The sequence below is a fragment of the Ostrinia furnacalis genome, unplaced genomic scaffold, assembly GCF_004193835.3.
Source record: "Ostrinia furnacalis isolate ACB-3 unplaced genomic scaffold, ASM419383v2 OfSCF2556, whole genome shotgun sequence".
NCBI classification, from domain to species: domain Eukaryota; kingdom Metazoa; phylum Arthropoda; class Insecta; order Lepidoptera; family Crambidae; genus Ostrinia; species Ostrinia furnacalis.
In genome coordinates this window covers 463-18,582 of record NW_021132795.1, presented here as the reverse complement: position 1 = coordinate 18,582, position 18,120 = coordinate 463, and the positions used below count along the sequence as shown (strand labels likewise).

General features: G+C 41.7%; 2 protein-coding genes across 2 annotated transcripts in view; both read left to right on the top strand.

The window, feature by feature from the left end:
* Positions 1 to 4,412, top strand: part of LOC114355818 (uncharacterized) — a 45,878-nt gene extending 41,466 nt beyond the window's left edge. The window contains 3 exon segments of the mRNA XM_083287604.1: positions 172 to 316; positions 319 to 1,469; positions 2,922 to 4,412. Coding sequence (XP_083143730.1) covers positions 175 to 316; positions 319 to 1,469; positions 2,922 to 3,191 — 1,563 coding nt within the window. The 5' untranslated portion in view covers positions 172 to 174 and the 3' untranslated portion in view covers positions 3,192 to 4,412.
* A 9,751-nt stretch (positions 4,413 to 14,163) lies between these two features.
* Positions 14,164 to 15,752, top strand: LOC114355821 (apolipophorin-3). Its single transcript, XM_028308837.1, has 4 exons — positions 14,164 to 14,274; positions 14,351 to 14,557; positions 15,053 to 15,211; positions 15,505 to 15,752. Exons 1-4 carry the CDS (start codon positions 14,233 to 14,235, stop codon positions 15,652 to 15,654), a joined length of 558 nt encoding a protein of 185 aa, XP_028164638.1. The 5' UTR covers positions 14,164 to 14,232; the 3' UTR covers positions 15,655 to 15,752.
* Positions 15,753 to 18,120: the final 2,368 nt, after the last annotated feature.

Genomic DNA, 18,120 nt, shown 5'->3' with positions numbered 1-18,120 from the left:
ATCAAGTGATTGTCTTGCAGCAAAGTGTGCTTAGGTACTTATTTGAGCCGGTCTCCCCTTCTCTCTTTTTTTTTGACCCTCAACTTCACTTCCTTACCAAAGATTTCTCACATATAAGTATCAAATAGTATATTTAACAGATGGCATTAAAGTTGAATCGTTTGTTTCCAGGCGATGCGAGGCTGGTGCATGCGCTGGTGGAGCGGCGGCGCGCGCAGCCGCGTGCGCTGGCTGGCGGCGCTGCTGTGCTGGGGCGCGCTGGCGGCGCTGGCGCTGCCCCGCCCGTGCCCGCCGCCCCCGCGCCCGCCCCCACCGCCGGCCTGCCCGCCACCGACACGCGCGTGCTGACCGAGGACGAGCAGGTGGCCGAGGCCGAGCGCCGCCTGCCGTCGCTGCCGCTCGCCTACTGGAACAAGCACAAGAACGACAAGAACAAGTTCTACAAGAAGAAGGACTGCGCCCCCTTCCCCTCCGTGTACGACCTCGAGTTCCACAACACGTACTGGCAGACGTTCCACTCGACGCAGGGCGTGTTCCACTTCTACGGCGCGTACATGGACGCGCGCAACACGTCGCGCATCGGGCCGGCCGTGCGCGTGCTGGCCGTGCACGACCGCATCAAGCCGACGCTGGCCACGCACTGCCAGCTGTGGTTCGAGGAGCGCGAGGCGCCCGTGGTGGTGCGCAACCTGGAGTACAAGTACGTGTGGAACAGCAAGTGGGGCAACTACCGCGACCACGTGCTGCAGCCCTACCTGCTGGCGTGCGTGCTGCCGGCCGACGTGCGCCACCTCACGCCGGCCTCCGTGTCCATCGTGGAGAGCCCGTGCGACCGCGCCACCAACAACCTGCGCGTGCACTACGAGCGCCCGGCCGCGCGCAAGGACTTCGCGGTGTGCGTCAAGGGGCTCGACTTCCTGCACGAGGACCTCTCCGTGCGCCTCGTGGAGTGGATCGAGCTGGTGCGGCTGCTGGGCGCGGACAAGATCTTCTTCTACGAGCTGCAGGTGCACCCGAACATCACGAAGGTGCTGGACTACTACGCGGCGCGCGGCGACGTGACCGTCACGCCGATCACGCTGCCGGGCGGCCAGCCCAACCTGCCGGGGCTGCAGCACATGTATCTGAAGAAGAAGACGACGCACAAGCGGCAGATGGAGCTGATCCCGTACAACGACTGCCTGTACCGGCACATGTACGAGTACCGCTGGCTGGCGCTGCTGGACATCGACGAGGTGATCGTGCCGCTGGAGGATGCCGACTGGGCCGGGCTGCTGCGGCGCGTGCTGCCGCTGGCCGCGCCGGCGCCCGGCAAGCCCGCGCGCTCCTCCTACCACGCCTCCAACCTGTACTTCCTGGACTCGCTGCGCCACGAGCACGGCTGGGAGGACGGCGTGCCGCGCTACATGCACATGATGCAGCACGTCTTCCGCACCAGGAACTTCACCAAGCCGGGACAATACGTTAAGGTGAGCTCACCAATTTTTTACTGAAGCTATTATTTTTATTCTTTAGCATAATCTGGGGGCACGGCAGTGCCCCCGCCAAGTCGAGCGCGAAGCAAACACTGCCGTACCATCCTTTATTGGAACCATTTCGCCGCATTTTCAGGCCCCTATTTGAGAACCTCTGGATAAGACCACAACGCAGAAATTTTCGTCATCTAGTAAGCTATAATCACATACTTCAAATCCAAAATTTCAAGCCTGTAGGTCATTTAGTTCCGAAGTTAAGCGAAAGCAAAGTTTCGTATTTACGACACTCACTCACTGATAATCATCAAAATAGAACTAGTACTTCCCGTAAACTCAGAGAGCTGAAATTTGGTACAAAGTTAGGGTTTAATGGCCACATAAAGGGAAAACTATAAAAACTAGGAAAATCGAAGATCTGGAGTAACACCAAATTCATAATCAATACTACTCCGGCACCGTGGTGTTCGCATGTATCGCTCGCCACTAGATGGCGCTAGCAGTAGCAAGCGGTGTCCAGATTTTTTCCTTTCTAGAGTCCCCCGTCGATTAAGTTGAATGTTATGTAATTTGCATTTCGTTAATTTCGTTTATTATATTATAAGGTTCGCTAAGGTTATGTTATTTAAATAATTGTTCATTCGTTGTCCATTTTAAGGGTCGTTGAGTTTATTTGTGTTTAATATCGTAAAAAAATGTCGATAAAACGACGACGTTAAATAATTTTGCCACTTTCTACAAAAAGAAGTGAAATCCCACCAAAAACATTCTGTAAAAAACTAGCCAAGTCTCGGTGGAGCTGCTTGTTTATCTCTAAAAAGTAATGAAATCTAGACAAAGTCGTGCCAAGTCTATGGTTCCTTACTGCGATTTCTTTATTATTATAGTTAATGTTGTGTGACTTGGCCGTTGAACAATCTTTATTAAGATAATTACATAAGTATTATTGAAATACGCAGCTTTATTAAACCTACAATTGACTGGTTATTGTTGAATCAACGTTTTCCAAGTGGCGCGGTAGGTAGCGGTTCTAGCGACCGATTGGTGCAATTGTGTCATGGATGGACCTCGTTTTGTACCCTTCAACGGCCAAGTCACACAACATTAACTTTAATAATAAAGAAATCGCAGTAAGGAACCATAGACTTGGCACGACTTTGTCTAGATTTCATTACTTTTTAGAGATAAACAAGCAGCTCCACCGAGACTTGGCTAGTTTTTTACAGAATGTTTTTGGTGGGATATTCTTATATTATTTCTTATATTCATTACGTGTTTTCTTATATTCATTCTGTGGGTTGTTATTTAGGTCCAGAATAAACTTAGCTCGAGTTTTTACTATTGCATTTTAAAATTAACATTCTGGTTTTCCTACTAAGTAATAGATTACTTTATAAAAGATTCGATAGTAGTGAACGATATTGAACATTGCTCCGTGTTGCGTTTCAGGCGTTCCACGAGACGGAGCGCGTGCTGGCGCTGCACAACCACTTCCCGCTGGCGTGCCTGGGCGGCGCGTGCTCGTCGTACGCGCTGGAGCACGAGCACGCGCGCCTGCAGCACTACCGCGCCGACTGCGTGCGCGCGCTCAGCAAGTCGTGCGGCGAGCTGAGCGCGCAGCCCGTGCGCGACACGGCGCTGTGGCGCTGGCGCGAGCCGCTGGTGGCGCGCGTGGACGCGGCCTTGCGCGCGCTCGCCTTCCTGCCGCCGCACCGGTGACCGCCCGCGTCCGACCCCGCCGCCCTGCGTCCGCCCGAGCGGCCGCTCCCGACTGGAACTTGAGCTAGTTCCACGCTTGGGAGCCTCCGCCGAACTCGTCCCTGGAACCTGCTGCTTTGCTTCGGTTCGGCGCCGCTGCTGAACCATTTAAATTGCGGCTTCCCGAGGATGTGCTGTATACGTCTATTTTTCTGTGATGATGTGAAAAACGTTTCGAGTAGTTTAGTAATTGTTAAACGTATGTAAGGCGATCAGTGAACATGCTTTCTTTACATACCGATTTGTATAGGCACATTCTTGGGAAATAGTATTCGGTTTTAATGAGTGACGCTCACGCGATTTTGTGACTCGAGCGGAATTCCAAGCGTATAACGAAATTAATTTTAAAAAAACCTAGCTATTCTACTAAAATCTAATATAGGTTGCGTGTTAAGTAGTAAGGTAGAGCAGCAGTTTCAAGATTTAAAATAGGTGAAAGACGCTAGTAGTCGGTAGTGCTGTCCTTAGTCTCGGCCGCCCAGCCGCGCCGCCCGCCCAGCCCGAGGGCGGTTTCCTACGCTTAGTCCTTTATGTATTAAATGCTAGTATTATGTTTACTTTTAAAGTTCAACTTGGCTTATTCTTTATGTACAAAATATGGTGAGAAATCGGTGAAACATAAATAATAAGTATTAGTGAAAGCAGCACCTTCCCGAGGGGAGCCTGAGAGCTCGGCGTCAGGCGTTAGTGTATGAACTTATTTATCTTTCCCCATTGTCCTTGTCATGTTCCTATGAATGCAGCGTGTGTCCAGTTATGAACTCCTCTATTGGGTGATATTTTCAGAAATATGGCATTTATGTGAAAAATCGACCTCTTATATATTGTTATTATTGACCTATTATATTTGTTGTAAATTGTATTTTACCTTTATCAATATTTTGATTCGGAAATCATACATATCACATGATAGAAATAATTTATTTTTACATTGAAAACCACTAGGTTTTAAAAATGTAAGCAAGAAAAATTTTAGCCCTGATAATGAAACCTACTTAATTTTAGTACAATTTACTTCCGTAGCTTGGAGAGCTTGTGTGGAGGCGTAGTTGTATTTCGAGTCAATGTAGGCAAGTGAGTGACTGACGTGTCTTGGATTCAAATCCCATTTATAATTTTATAACGATGTACTAATGGAATTTGGATTGTGTAAATAGTAAATAAATAAATATTTTAAACATATCTCTTGTTTTACTTCTGTCTGCTACATTAGTCTGCTAAGATTGTTGCTTCCCTTTCATAGAGTAAAACTAAAAATGTGCACGATGAACAAACTTCCTAAGAAATACAATATAAATACGTCTTGCTGATGTAAATTATTAAATAAATAAATAAATAAAATATTATTTCCCAGAATTTCTATGGATCGCTTTGTTTATTGTGTACTCACAACTTAAAGACTAATACATGACATACAACGCAACACTATTTTATTTTCAAATACTACACTCGCGAGCAAAAGTATGGATTCACCCTATTTGTTATGAACGATCGTAAAAACTAAATGACTAATAGAAGATAAATAAAAATGGTACCATTAATACCATTGATACATTCATAGGCATTCAGTTCTTATGATTGCTCGGAACAAAACATAAGGGGATGATTCCATATTCCATACTTTTGCTTGAAGAATCATAAAACACCATACAAAACTCATGTCTGGTGCCGTATTATTACTATGATTAGAATAGAATATTTATAAAAAAAACTAGCATTGTGAAATTCTTGGAATGACATGACTGTGTACCTAACGCCCCCTTGTTTGGTGAACATGAACTAACATAAAATTGTACATTATGTCATCGAAATAATATAAATCACTGTAGATGGCACTATAATCTAAACAGCGACATCTAGTGTTTGAGCTTTGGCCGTGACGTCACCCGCAAATCGCCCGCGTAGATAATGCTTGAGGGTCGTTTAAAAATACAATAAATAAGGCCCGAAACTGCGTTAAGCGGGCTCCGGCGCGGTTTCATACGAAAGTCCCCCGCGCCGCGGCGAGGCCCGTTTAACGCAGTTTCTGCCCTAAGATTCATTTTTCACCTGCACAAGCCAATGTGCCATTGGTGTTACCTAATAATATTGTTGTGGTAGGGTAGTAGGTAAAAATATGAAAAGTAATGTAAACTTTTAAAACAAAAGTTACCTATTTTGTGCTTTTTAAATAAGTAAAACCTAACTACATACTTGCTTAGTTCGTAGGCCTATTGTATACTTACTTTTCTCTTTCTCTTATTATACCGAGAAAAGTTATACTTACTTAATATTAGTCCTGGCTGCGACCGGTGGCGACTGGCAACCATAGAGCACCAGAGCCCCAGGATCCATTTCCGGTCAGGTTTTTGTCGGATAGTGTAGTATGCTATAGGCGTAACTACATATTTCTCATTAGCACTCAAAAGCTCTACTTCGTTTGAAACTTGTAGATATACCAGCTCGTAGAAATCCACATTTACACGTCATGTACAAGGGGAAACAACTAAAGCATGCAAGTAGAATAATAATAATATCAAAAACAAAAAACGTTACTATTTAGGATAGTAACGTTTTTCTACGAGTAGGTACCTAAGTAGGTGCATTCTTTTAAATCACACATTCAAATTATCAGGACTTACCCTCGGGTATTACTTAATGCAAACCACTGGTAACATTATTATACCTATACCCTTGGTTTGTTTACTATCACCGAACATAGTTTCAAGTAATAAAAATAGTAATAAGATTAGGTATCAACAACGCAATTAAACACGATAGTGATTACTGCGAACCGGTAACTACTATCTCAAGCTACTCGAATGTTTTCTTAGTACCTACCAATTATTATCAATCTGTTAATGGATACTTATTTGTGAACGTGGTCAAGTTAATTAAAACAATTTGATGATAGTTCTAAGTATATTGAATTTATTAAAAGTTGCGTCTAAATAACGATGAACCATTTGCAGTTTAAATAGAACATTATTTTAACATGACTCTATTAGGTACTTACGTTTTAGCTCGTATCTTTGAGGTAATGCTATTATTCTTTATTAAGAAAGCCACATAACTCGTAGAGCTGATGGCCGCTGGGGCAGAAAAGTTCTTGAGTGGCAACCACGAGCAGGAAGAAGTAGAGTGGGCAGACCTCCAACTAGGTGGACCAACGATCTGGTGAAGGTCATGGGAGATGCCTGGATGCGAGCGGCGCAGGTTTGGTCTTTGTGGAAATACTTGGGGAAGGCCTTTGTCCAGCAGTGGACGTCTTTCGGCTGAAATGAACGAACGAACGAAGAAAGCCTACTGAATCTTTTTTCCATCAGTTTTTAATGAAATTGTTTTTTTTTAATGCATAACAAGGCATAGAACATTTGGCCACATTCGCCTGATGTTAAGTGGGATGCAGTCTGGGATGGTATATATCTGCCCTGTAAGTGCCTATTCAGTCTCGCCTTGAAAAGGCCCGGATTATAGTCTTCGGGAAAAACAGCAGCAGGCAACGAATTCCAGTCCCTAGCTGTTCGCATGATAAAAGAGTCAATAAACAATCCTTTTGTTATAAGAAATACTAACAATAACTAAAAAATACTTTTTCAAACACTGAAAATATAGAAATGTGCCAATTTCCACGACTCTACCGGTCCAGCCGCAGCCGAGGGGCGAGGCCGACGCGCCGACAACAATGTGACAATATATTCAGTTTAACACGTTTGCTGCACAGGCGACCGAATATGAAGGTCAAGTGCACAGTCGCGACGCCGCAGCAAGTCCCTGGTTCGAGGTTCGGTTCTTGTAGCCCGGGGTTTGGTGAGCTTGCAAAATTCTTTGCATACGTTACGTACCTACATAATTACCTGGACTCTTTTTGATTTTCTGTTTCTACCAAGACGACTGTGTCCCATATCATTCAATAGTAGATGTACCTTGCATTTCTATGAGCCAATTCAATGTAATTAAGGTGAGAATAATTTTCTACCTGTTAAAATAACAATTAAGAAAAATACTTATAAATAGCACATCGTAATATTTATGTATGCTAGGCCATAGTCCACGTTTTAGCGCAGTAACAATTATTAAGTACGTGTTGTTACTCGTAATGTTGTAGGCACGGCAGGATTGGACGTGAATTATAATGTAGCCAATAATCAGCATCACAAAGTGTTCAATTATTATCATTGTGTCGCGCAGGCGCAGCCTTGCGACCTTTTCGGCAGTGGCGACTGGCGAGGGCTGCCACATGGTCGAACACCAAATTTTACTGACCGTTGTTAGACTTTGGGAACTTGTTTCCTGCCAAATCGCAAGTAAAGATGCCTTTAGCCTGTCCCCAATGTAAAATACGGCCTACAAGACCTTAAGTAGTAGTCCATCTTCATCTACAGACCACATTCAGTATGAACTGCCGGCATCGCGGCACCTCTAGGGCTAACATGGGGCTAGAACATTCAAGTTGCTTATGGTGGCTGGTAATACTCGTACTTTTGATACACCTATGTTATTTTAAAGTATGTAATAACGTTGAAATAACTACAATTAGAACCATGGAGTACACTCTATATACAAATTCAAATAACATGGGTAGAGAACGAAAAACACCATAATCTCGAAGGGAATGTGCACGCCATATTATATTCAAATATTAGTTATATGGCAAACGCTTATTTTTCCTCGATGAATTAGAAAATGTAGTTAAAATATAGTTATTATGTAGACCTATTACCTGTAAACAGCACGAGGACAGCCCTCGCGGCGCTATATATGGGAACAATGGCGGCCCGGAGCATCCGCGCTGCGCAGGAGTCGCCCGCGAGCCCCCGCGCAGGTGAGTTGCACATACAATATAAACAAGCAGGTGACAAAACCAGATAATGTTTCTGTTATAATAGCTTCCCGTCAGTGATTAACAGTAGGAAACTCAATGGAACTGACAAAGTGTCATTTTGGATCAAAAAAATGTAACTTAATCACTAAGCCGCATGGGACGCAATTTGTAAATAAATAAACTCCATTCCCAATTAAGAGAGTCGGTAGTCCACTCCGAACTGAGTAGGTAGGTACACGTTACCTCAGTCAGATACCTAGCTCTTAATTTAAGCACGAGTGTAGTATTTTTTGTAGTTTGTTCGAGCTGAGCTCGTTGTGCCAATACAAAACTTAGCAATGTGATGCGTACGTGAAACTATTTTAACTTTGCCTTATTGACTTCACTTAAACCATCATTAGAGTTGCGATTAGTTAAACGGTCTTTGTGCGATAAGAAACAATTTGCTCAGGAATCTGATGACTAAGAGCTTAAACTTTGAACCCGGAAAGCTTTTTTGATGAAGCCTCTAATGATAACTTTTTTGTAGGCAGGTGTTCAAGAAAATCATTTAAATAAATGCAAGTAAGTAAGCACACTAGGCAGCAGTATGCATCCGTAAACATAGAAGTTAAACTTTTCAAAAGTCTTTCTTGCGATATATATTAATGTGCTGTTTTTCAGTCAGTCCCAAAATAAGGTTGTATCAGATGGTACAAAAGTTTACATGGACATGAAAATTACTAGCAGGTTATCGCCCGTGTCCATTTCTATGACGATTTGGGTCTCGATAAACTGTAAACAACAAAAAATGTAAAGAAGGTGTAGGTACACATTAATCAGAGTAATAAATTAACTTCATGAATGAACAGAGCGTATTGAGTAGCGTCCTGCGTTCCCACATCATTGCCCAATACAATTAACAATAGAAAACAATAGTTATACTGTTCCTTGTATGTGTCGGCGGCTGAGCCCGCCAGTTTTATTTTAGTCGCAAATACACCTTTAAAGAAATCACATGTTTTACTGTTCCAACCTTCTGACGTACGTTTTGTGGACTTAACAATAATATACCTGAATATAACGTATATTAATATAATTACGTACATCGGGTATATAAAATTAACGTACAGAAGGAAACGAAAGATTATTTCGTGGAGTATTTTAATAAATTACCACGTGCTCCAAAAAGCATTTAAATATTCAATGTCATGAAACGTATTTATTATATCTAAATAATAATTTAGTTAACGCTGATCGATCTTAATAACATTGTGGTTTTAAAAGATATATTTTTAAACTACTTTTTTTATGCAAGACAAGGCACTATGTGACCGCAATCGCACCTGGTGTAAGTGAGAAGCAGATAGAAGATGAGAGTTATTTACACATAATAACAGCATTATTGTGCTAAAAGAAAATTGCATTAATATTATGTACTTCTTTATATTATGTAGGTAAATACTAATGATTGGAAACCTTATGGTATATTAAAAACATAAATTCGCTATTGTGATTTTAATAGGCAAGTGGCGTGTTTGTTCTTGAGTATTACTCATATTTCATGAGAACATACAGAGTCGATATTATTTTAAGGAAAATTTAATAATTTTACAATTCATGAATTACTTAAAATGGAGTTTACCATAATATTATTGCTTCCTACGTGATAATCAATTCAGTTGGTAATTAAAGTAATTAAGAAATAAAATGTACCTACCTCGAAAACCACCCTTAATATTGAATAATCGAAAAGCCAAATATTTATGTTCATTCCTGTAGCTCGCTTGTAGAGCTTGACGCAACCCTCGACGCGTCGGCGCAGTCATGACTCTACTATCTACAATAATTAACAATGGTTTAAATTAAATACTATAACACTAATCTAACCTTACTTACCAATAATATAATCCTAAGAAATTCTTTAATCCAAAATTAATGCAGCATCCCATGCAGCTTTAAAAGATACTTATTTTTTAATTTCTAAGTTCTGGTTGACTTGACTTTTGGAAAAACAAGGTTTTAATTGTAGACATCGTTAGTGCTAGAATAGCAGACTTTTGAAAATGAAAGGTCATGTGTGTTTCAACTGCTTTGTTATTTTTAAACCTCCAAAGAAGGACAAAGCTATCAGCTAAATAATATCTCATTTAGTTTCATAATAAATGGTTTATCGTTGCTCTTCTCTCAGTACCTCAAAGTTATCGCTTTAACGTCATCGTGAATCATACTATTTCTTTTATTTCGTATCTGCTGCAGCTATTTTTAAGTTCTGGGGCATTGATGAAGAAAACATGATACAATAACATTTCAAAGGCATTTAATTTTTCGTAGCAGGAAATTTTGGAGTTGTAACAACAACCTTAATTTAGAATTAATTGTCTTTTATAGTCTGCGCCAGCAAGAGGATTCTACATGATTTATTAGTGGATATTCCAAAGTGGAAAACCTTGGGGGAGGCCTTTGTCCAGCAGTGGACGTCATTTGGCTGAAACGACGATGATTCCAAAGTAAAGAATGAAGGATCATTCGCGGCCCACCCGGGAGGCGAGTGTCCGTGCACCTCATTACCGATATCTTGTTTATGATGCACTTAATGAGCATCCGCCTCTAGGGTCAAGGCGCGGCCCGCACCCTTTGACCCTCCACTCGCAAAACAAACAAACAAATTACTCATGCTCCCGAGGTGCACACCTAACGCCTGATAAGGGCCAGCTGGAGACCTTGTTATCGTGATCGACTTCTCAACAACAGACTTAGGCACTCGTGGGTGCTGCAGCTTGCATAACCTTTCCACGTCCTACACCAGCACCTCAAGCATACCTAGTTATTATTATCATTTAGTGACCCTAGTATTGAATATTTCCAAAATGCACACCATTTCAACTGAAGTTGCTGACTGACAAAAGCACCTAAAAATGTAGGTTTGAAAAAAGGCAAAAAAAGCTTCAATTTCGGACTCTATGTTTTAAGAAAAGGACCTAAACCTAAAAATATTTTGCACACCAAGTGTTACTTACACCCATAGTCACAAACTTTACTATGAGGTCTCACAGTGCGCGTGAACGCACAGGGTGACATACGAACCAATCACAGAACTCTATTCAACGCTGTGCGTTCGATTTGCTTCTTCACTTAAGCAGGCACCTTTGTGAATACGGGAGGTTTATTACTTACGTTCAACATCCGGCTCTGAGGTACCAAACAGATTACAAATTGGTCAACTGATGACCAACGGTGGGTTGTTTTGATTCCTGACTCAGGAAATAGGTTAGTAAATATTTGTGATATGATATATGCAAAGTAATTAAATTACTAATTTCCTACCCCCAGCAACTGTTGACACGTCACAAAGTGAGAAAGCAATGTCTATATTTCAGTTCTACGAGATGAAGACAAACAGCGATTTTTCTTCTAGTAACGTGTGTCTAGAATAGAATCAACCATTGTTGTCCTCTGTTGTCTTCTAGTAATGTGTCTCTTGAATAGAATCAACCACCCATCTAATTTAGAATCAGTATTTTTATTTACGTGAAAACATGGTAAGCCTTTAGTAGGTATTTAAAAATGATGTTAGTACAAGTTGAAAGAGTACACATGTTATGAAAATTGTATAATATTGGTATCTTTATTTGTACCATGCGATTTTACTGTCAATATTTACCGTTAATTTGTAGATTAACAAATAAAGTCTATAAATAAATTGGCCGATTCTGTGTAAAAAAATATAATTTGTTCCACAGATTCTTGTGCACACGGTCATTTAGGGTCTACAGGGGTCGTTAAAACGCAGATTAGTTATCTCACAAAATCTGCGTTTGTGATCATTACGGAAAATAACTGCCATTGAAGATTAGCTAATGTACCTAAGGGCAACCGGAGATAGCCCGCGCCCGCCGGGTGCCTGTTGGCGCTGGCACATGCCACTGGAGATGTTTCTGAACAGTTTCGCTTACGTGGTGTTTAATCCTATGAATAAAATAAGCTAACAAGAGGCCACAGCCACAGAGTGGTTGCTTGCTTAGTAGCTGCTTGTGAGATATTAGTTATTTAAAGTATGATTTTCGATACAAGTATCATTCGAATTGTGTGTATTTTACTACCGAGCAACTACAACTACGCACTAACTACTACATAAGTACGCCATGATGATCACCTTACTTGATAGACTATGGGTAATGGATACATGATGTGAAATTACCACTTATGATAAAATTATGCTTCTTCTGCGGAAAATAACTGACCGTCAAACCTTGGCCTTACACTCTGATCAGAATGTTATTGCCTAGTCCAAGTACATAATAATATCGCGATCAAACTTCCTTATGTAACTAACCCCCTTTACAATGTAAAGAGAATAGTTTTATCAGTCGTCGTTGCTGGGGCGTTAGTCTATAGAGTAATGCGAACATTCTTGGTCAATTCAGTTTCTCTATGTTAGTATCACTGCTAACATTTTAAGAATGAGTAGGTGCAATCAATGGACTCTACTAGGGCTTGAATCTCCCCACAGACTACATACAGACTTACCTACTCAACTTAAATGAAAGCAAATCAAATCAAAAATATTTTATTCAATTTGGAATGCACTAGAGGCACTTATAAACTCGCCGATAGTTGGGCCCGATTTTAATTTGTATAAAGAATCGGCCGATGTAATGTGCGCCCTTTCATACACCCAACTATTGTCTGCGCCTAGACTTAGGCTGGGTTGCACCATCCTATTTTAACTTTGACAAATGTCAAAAATCTGTCAAACTCCATACAAAAAACACCGGTTATCGTCAAAGTTATGGTCAAAGTTAGGTGGTGCAACTCAGTCTAAGTCTATCATAATTAATCAAACTAATTACATACTACTACTTACTAATACTGCAGCACTTATTATTTATTATGTGATACTACTTAGTTTTTTTTTTTCATATTATGAGTTTTTGCATTGTGCGCACTTGTAACAAGCAAGCGGGCAGATCCGTATGTACAATTACTGGAGCAGTCATTGTCCTAAGATGAGATATTAGAACAATTCGCGCGACCGTAAGGTTACCCGAATTATCGGCGCGATAGCGCCCGCGCCGCCGCCCGCGGTCACGGTCGCGATTACGCGAGCGCACGTTTTTGCAACATAATTTTAATTAATGATAGGTATTTGTAAAAACTTAGGAACAAAGTAACAACTTCTTATTCTTCGTACTACGACAAAATTGACAGATTCGTAATAAAAACTCGGAACTAAATTGGAATCAGTATAATAGGCATTACACCTATGTCATATCTGTGTACCTACTACAGTTAACATTTCTATGATTATACTCTTACAATATCTCATACGCATGCCAATAATTATTATAATTTTAAACACCTAACTCAAAGGGTTTAGATTTTTTTTCCATGACGTACTAATACAATACATCGATAGGACTCCTTATTTATGTTCCTTTTGTACATGGAAAGACTCTTGTGTTATTAAAAAAAACAAGTATATAGAGACAGACCTTAAGAAAACTAAATCTACCACGTGCACGTCATGTCAGGGATTGAATCAAAATGCGCGCCCAAAATTTTATTCTTGCTATGCAATGTACCAGATCAAGCTCTGCTTGTTGTGACTAGGTAAAACATACGAACTATGTATGTAACTACTCACTGGTTGACTTGACTATTTATCTGCTATTAAGATGTACACTACACTATACAAACAACGTGATTAAAATATAGAATGGTTACTAATACGTAATTCGTAATGCACCCGCCATACAAAATTAGACGCGAATTACAATGGAATAGAATGTTGTGCTCAGGCTCAGGGTCTGCCCGAAATAAATTGATATACCTAGGTGTACTGATTATTGAAATATTCAAATGAGCCTAAAATAAATATGTAGTAACTCTGTAGAGATGCCTATTTACTTACTTGAACTTTGCAAAAAGCGAGCAGTTCTTGGAACACGCCCTCGATAGGTACTGAGGACGCGCGGCGGAAGAGTCACGCGGAGTTATCGCTGGCGTGCACCGCTGCATTCCGTGGCCGTGTTTGTAAACACGCCGCCGCACTAGGGCGAGGGCGGAGGGAAAATTTGCCCACCGCCCTCCCGGAGACGCTTATCGGCGCCCGCGCCGCCCGCGCCCCGCCGCGCCGTACATAAGCCGGCGCCCGCCGCCTCCCGACACACTACCCCTTGTGTTGCAGACCGAGCCGTACAGCACCCACACATCGCAATGGCCGCCAAGTTCGTCGTCCTCATCTCGTGCCTCGCTCTCGTAAGTGCCTCTCGATAGCCTTCCGCGGTCTCTTCGTAGATTGCCAATTGAGTGACCGTCGTTATCGTGTCCACAGACGCAGGCGGCGCTCGTGAAACGCGACGCGCCCTCGCCGCTCGAGGACCTGCAGAAGCACGCCGCGGAGTTCCAGAAGACGTTCCAGGAGCAGATCAACTCGCTCGCCAACTCCAAGAACACGCAGGACTTCAACAAGGCGCTCAAGGACGGCTCCGACTCCGTGCTGCAGCAGCTGTCGGCGCTGTCCTCCAGCCTGCAAGGAGCGGTCAGTACCGGCTCCGCGCCTTATCAGGCCGCTCGGCAACTCTTATCGCTTTGTTTTATCATTCCCGGCGCATAATTAGAGAATTACCGATGGTTGCGACTCTCGTTCGCAAACAAGAGCACTTGTGATCAATCAACCTAGATGGAACCTTCCGTTCTTAATGATGATGGTAATTGTGCTATTACTCGTGGTCCATACTTAGTCAGCGATGCGTTGAACTTTAACTCAAATTAACTTTTCTTTTTATATGCATAGCTTTTGTTTATAAGTTGACTCGCCCACTGTATTATTTGAACAATGTTTTGTGCATAAGTATTTATTTTTAATTAAATTTCCTTCAAGGCTTTCATGATCTAGTTTAGCCGGGTCTATGGTGTGTGTTTCAACCGATTAAGTGCAAGTTCATGTAGGTATACCACGGTGTGGTGGTTGGCAGTTAAGCAACTTGACTATTGGAGCTGTTGTTCGATTGATCTGTCATTGTGTTGTGTGCAGCTGACGGACGCGAACGGCAAGGCCAAGGAGGCGCTGGAGGCCACGCGCGCCAACCTGGAGAAGACGGCCGACGAGCTGCGCAAGGCGCACCCCGACGTCGAGAAGAAGGCCTCCGAGCTCAAGGACAAGCTGCAGGCCGCCGTGCAGAACACCGTGCAGGTACGACAACGTCAATATATAACTCTAACAAAACACAACCCTCCTTCTGGCGCAGTCGGGTAATAAGTGCTCATTCTATAACGACGTGTAACATAATTAAAGCCCGTTTCGATTCGCAAAAACGATTGATTCCAAATCAACTCATGCCTGCTTTGACTGGGTCACTCTCCTGGGTCTGAGCCGTCATCTAGTTCTAGTGCTTCTAAGAAGAATTAGCGTTTTTAAACCTAATAGGTAGTAGGTACATTCGTAGATGTTTCTGATGCATACTCATTTGTTTCTCCATCGCACAGGAAACCCAGAAGCTGGCCAAGGAGGTGCAGTCCAACGTGGAGGCCACCAACGCCAAGCTCGCGCCGCAGATCAAGAAGGCCTACGACGACTTCGTCAAGCAGGCCGAGGAGGTGCAGAAGAAGCTGCACGAGGCCGCCACCAAGCAGTAACCGCCTCCGCCCCCGCCCTCACCCCTCACCTCTCAACCCCTTTCCTTCCCCGCACCACACTAAACATGTATTGTAATAAAGTTAGATCTATTACATAAGTGACATTGTTTCATTTCTTTTCCAATGTATGAAGATTAAAAGACATGACTTGCGCTTGTCACTTTGTTACCTACATAGACTGTTACTGACAGTTGCCAGAAGTAGGGCAAGCAGACACAAAGCAGGATACAGACAGCATGTTTTTCTTAATAAACTGAGATACCTACACCATTTAGACTGAACGGTTGTAGTAGCTAGGTAACTTATCCTGTAAATCCCTACTAATACTCGTATTATAAATGCGAAAGTAACTCTTGACTGTCTGTCACGCTTTCACGCCTATAAGACTGAACTGATTTTGATGAAATTTGGCATAGAAATACTTACATAGTTTGAGTCCCGGGTAAGGACACAGGATAGATTTATCCCGGTATTTGAAACAGGGACGCGCGCGATAATGTTTTACAGACAAAATTTCACGCGGTCGAAGCCGTTGGCAAAAGCTAGTTTGACATAAAATAGAAAATTATCATACAACAAGATATAAGTCGTAATTAATTAAATAAAGTAATAATTTAAACAGCTAATGGAATAGTAAATAAACCAATAAGAAATCTTTGAGTAAAATTACTACCTACTAAATAATGAAAATAATCGGCTGTCAAAGTGTATCAAAGTAGGTAATGCGTAACAAAAATATTTATGGAAAAACAAACAACACACGCCTTCGCTCGTCTTTGAGATTTATTTTGCAATAAGTTGTAAGTGAATTTTTTTTTCTGTGGTCTGTGATACATTTTAATGATTTATGCTGAACCGTATAGGGTTTAGTTATTGTGACTATTAAAAAATAAATGTGCAAAATTCATGCAGCTTTTGCAAAAAACTAGAAAAGTCCTCCGAAGTTTATTATAATATATTCATTTTTAGGGTTCCGTAGCCAAAATGGCAAAAACGGAACCCTTATAGTTTCGTCATGTCCGTCTGTCCGTCTGTCCGTCTGTCCGTCTGTCCGTCTGTCCGTCTGTCCGTCTGTCCGTCTGTCCGTCTGTCACAGCCGATTTACTCGGAAACTATAAGTACTACAGTGATGAAATTTGATGGGAATATGTGTTGTATGAACCGCTACAAAATTATGACACTAAATAGTAAAAAAAAGAATTGGGGGTGGGGCCCCCCATACATGTAACTGAGGGATGAAAATTTTTTTTCGATGTACATACCCGTGTGGGGTATCAATGGAAAGGTCTTTTAAAATGATATAAAGTTTTCTAAAAAACATTTTTCTTAAAGTGAACGGTTTTTGAGATATCAGCTCTCAAAGTCGTAAAAAGTATGTCCCCCCCCCTCTATTTTTATAACTACGGGGTATAAAATTCTAAAAAAAATAGAGGTGATGCATGCTAATTAACTCTTTCAACGATTTTTGGTTTGATCAAAGTATCTCTTATAGTTTTTGAGATAGGTTGATTTAACTGTTGCTGCTACGGAACCCTTTGTGCGCGAGCCCGACTCGCACTTGGCCGGTTTTATATTTTATGATTTAGTCAATAAGTTAGCGTTTCTATATAATATTGTACTTTCATGTTGCATTTTTTTCTAAGGTGATAACGAAGTGCAAATCGTGTTTAAGGCCATTTCAAAGAAAGCTGGACACTGTTAGTGTAGTTTGTTGGACTGACTGTACCACTGACGAAATATTGTGCAAATGCGGGTGGGTGAAGAAAATTATCATCGCGCCCGAGCAGACGACGACGAATCTCTCTCTTCAGTCTGTCCGCGACCCCGCGACCGAGTCGAGCCGTCGGGAAGGTAAATACCTTTTTACCTTTTTAAAAGTGTTTGTGTGTTGCCAAATCCCGTTATAGTGAGAATTATTTAGATATTTATGCAACATGAAAGTTTAAAATATAATAAAGCAAAAAATGCATGAATTTTATCGTTCATTTGTTATCGCCATAGGTTTCGCACAACCTTGCGAGTTTTCGGTTTTAGGTAGGTACTAATTATTTCGAAACAAGTAGGACGCATATCACAATGTGTTTCAAACTAAGTTCAGATTATGTCGATACGACCAATCGGGCCTGAACGAACCACTCCAAAGCGAAAGGTTCCGGTTCTTATTTTCTGAGCATTGTGAGAAGAACGACCTGTGCTTGTCAGAACGAAGTAGAAGACCCTTAGCGGACGGTAATCACTTACCATCAGGTCTGGTGATCCGTCTGCTCGTTTGCCTCCTATCACATAAAAAAAAACCCACAGAGCGTGATCTAAACAGTGAGGTGCAGTATTGTGAATTATTTGTGTTGTGGTGTGGTTACTCAAGCATAGCTGATTACCGGTGAGTTTTACGATTATTTAATATAAATTGTTTAGTATGTATTGGGCATGAATAATTCACTTGTGAAAAAAAAAACACTAAAAATA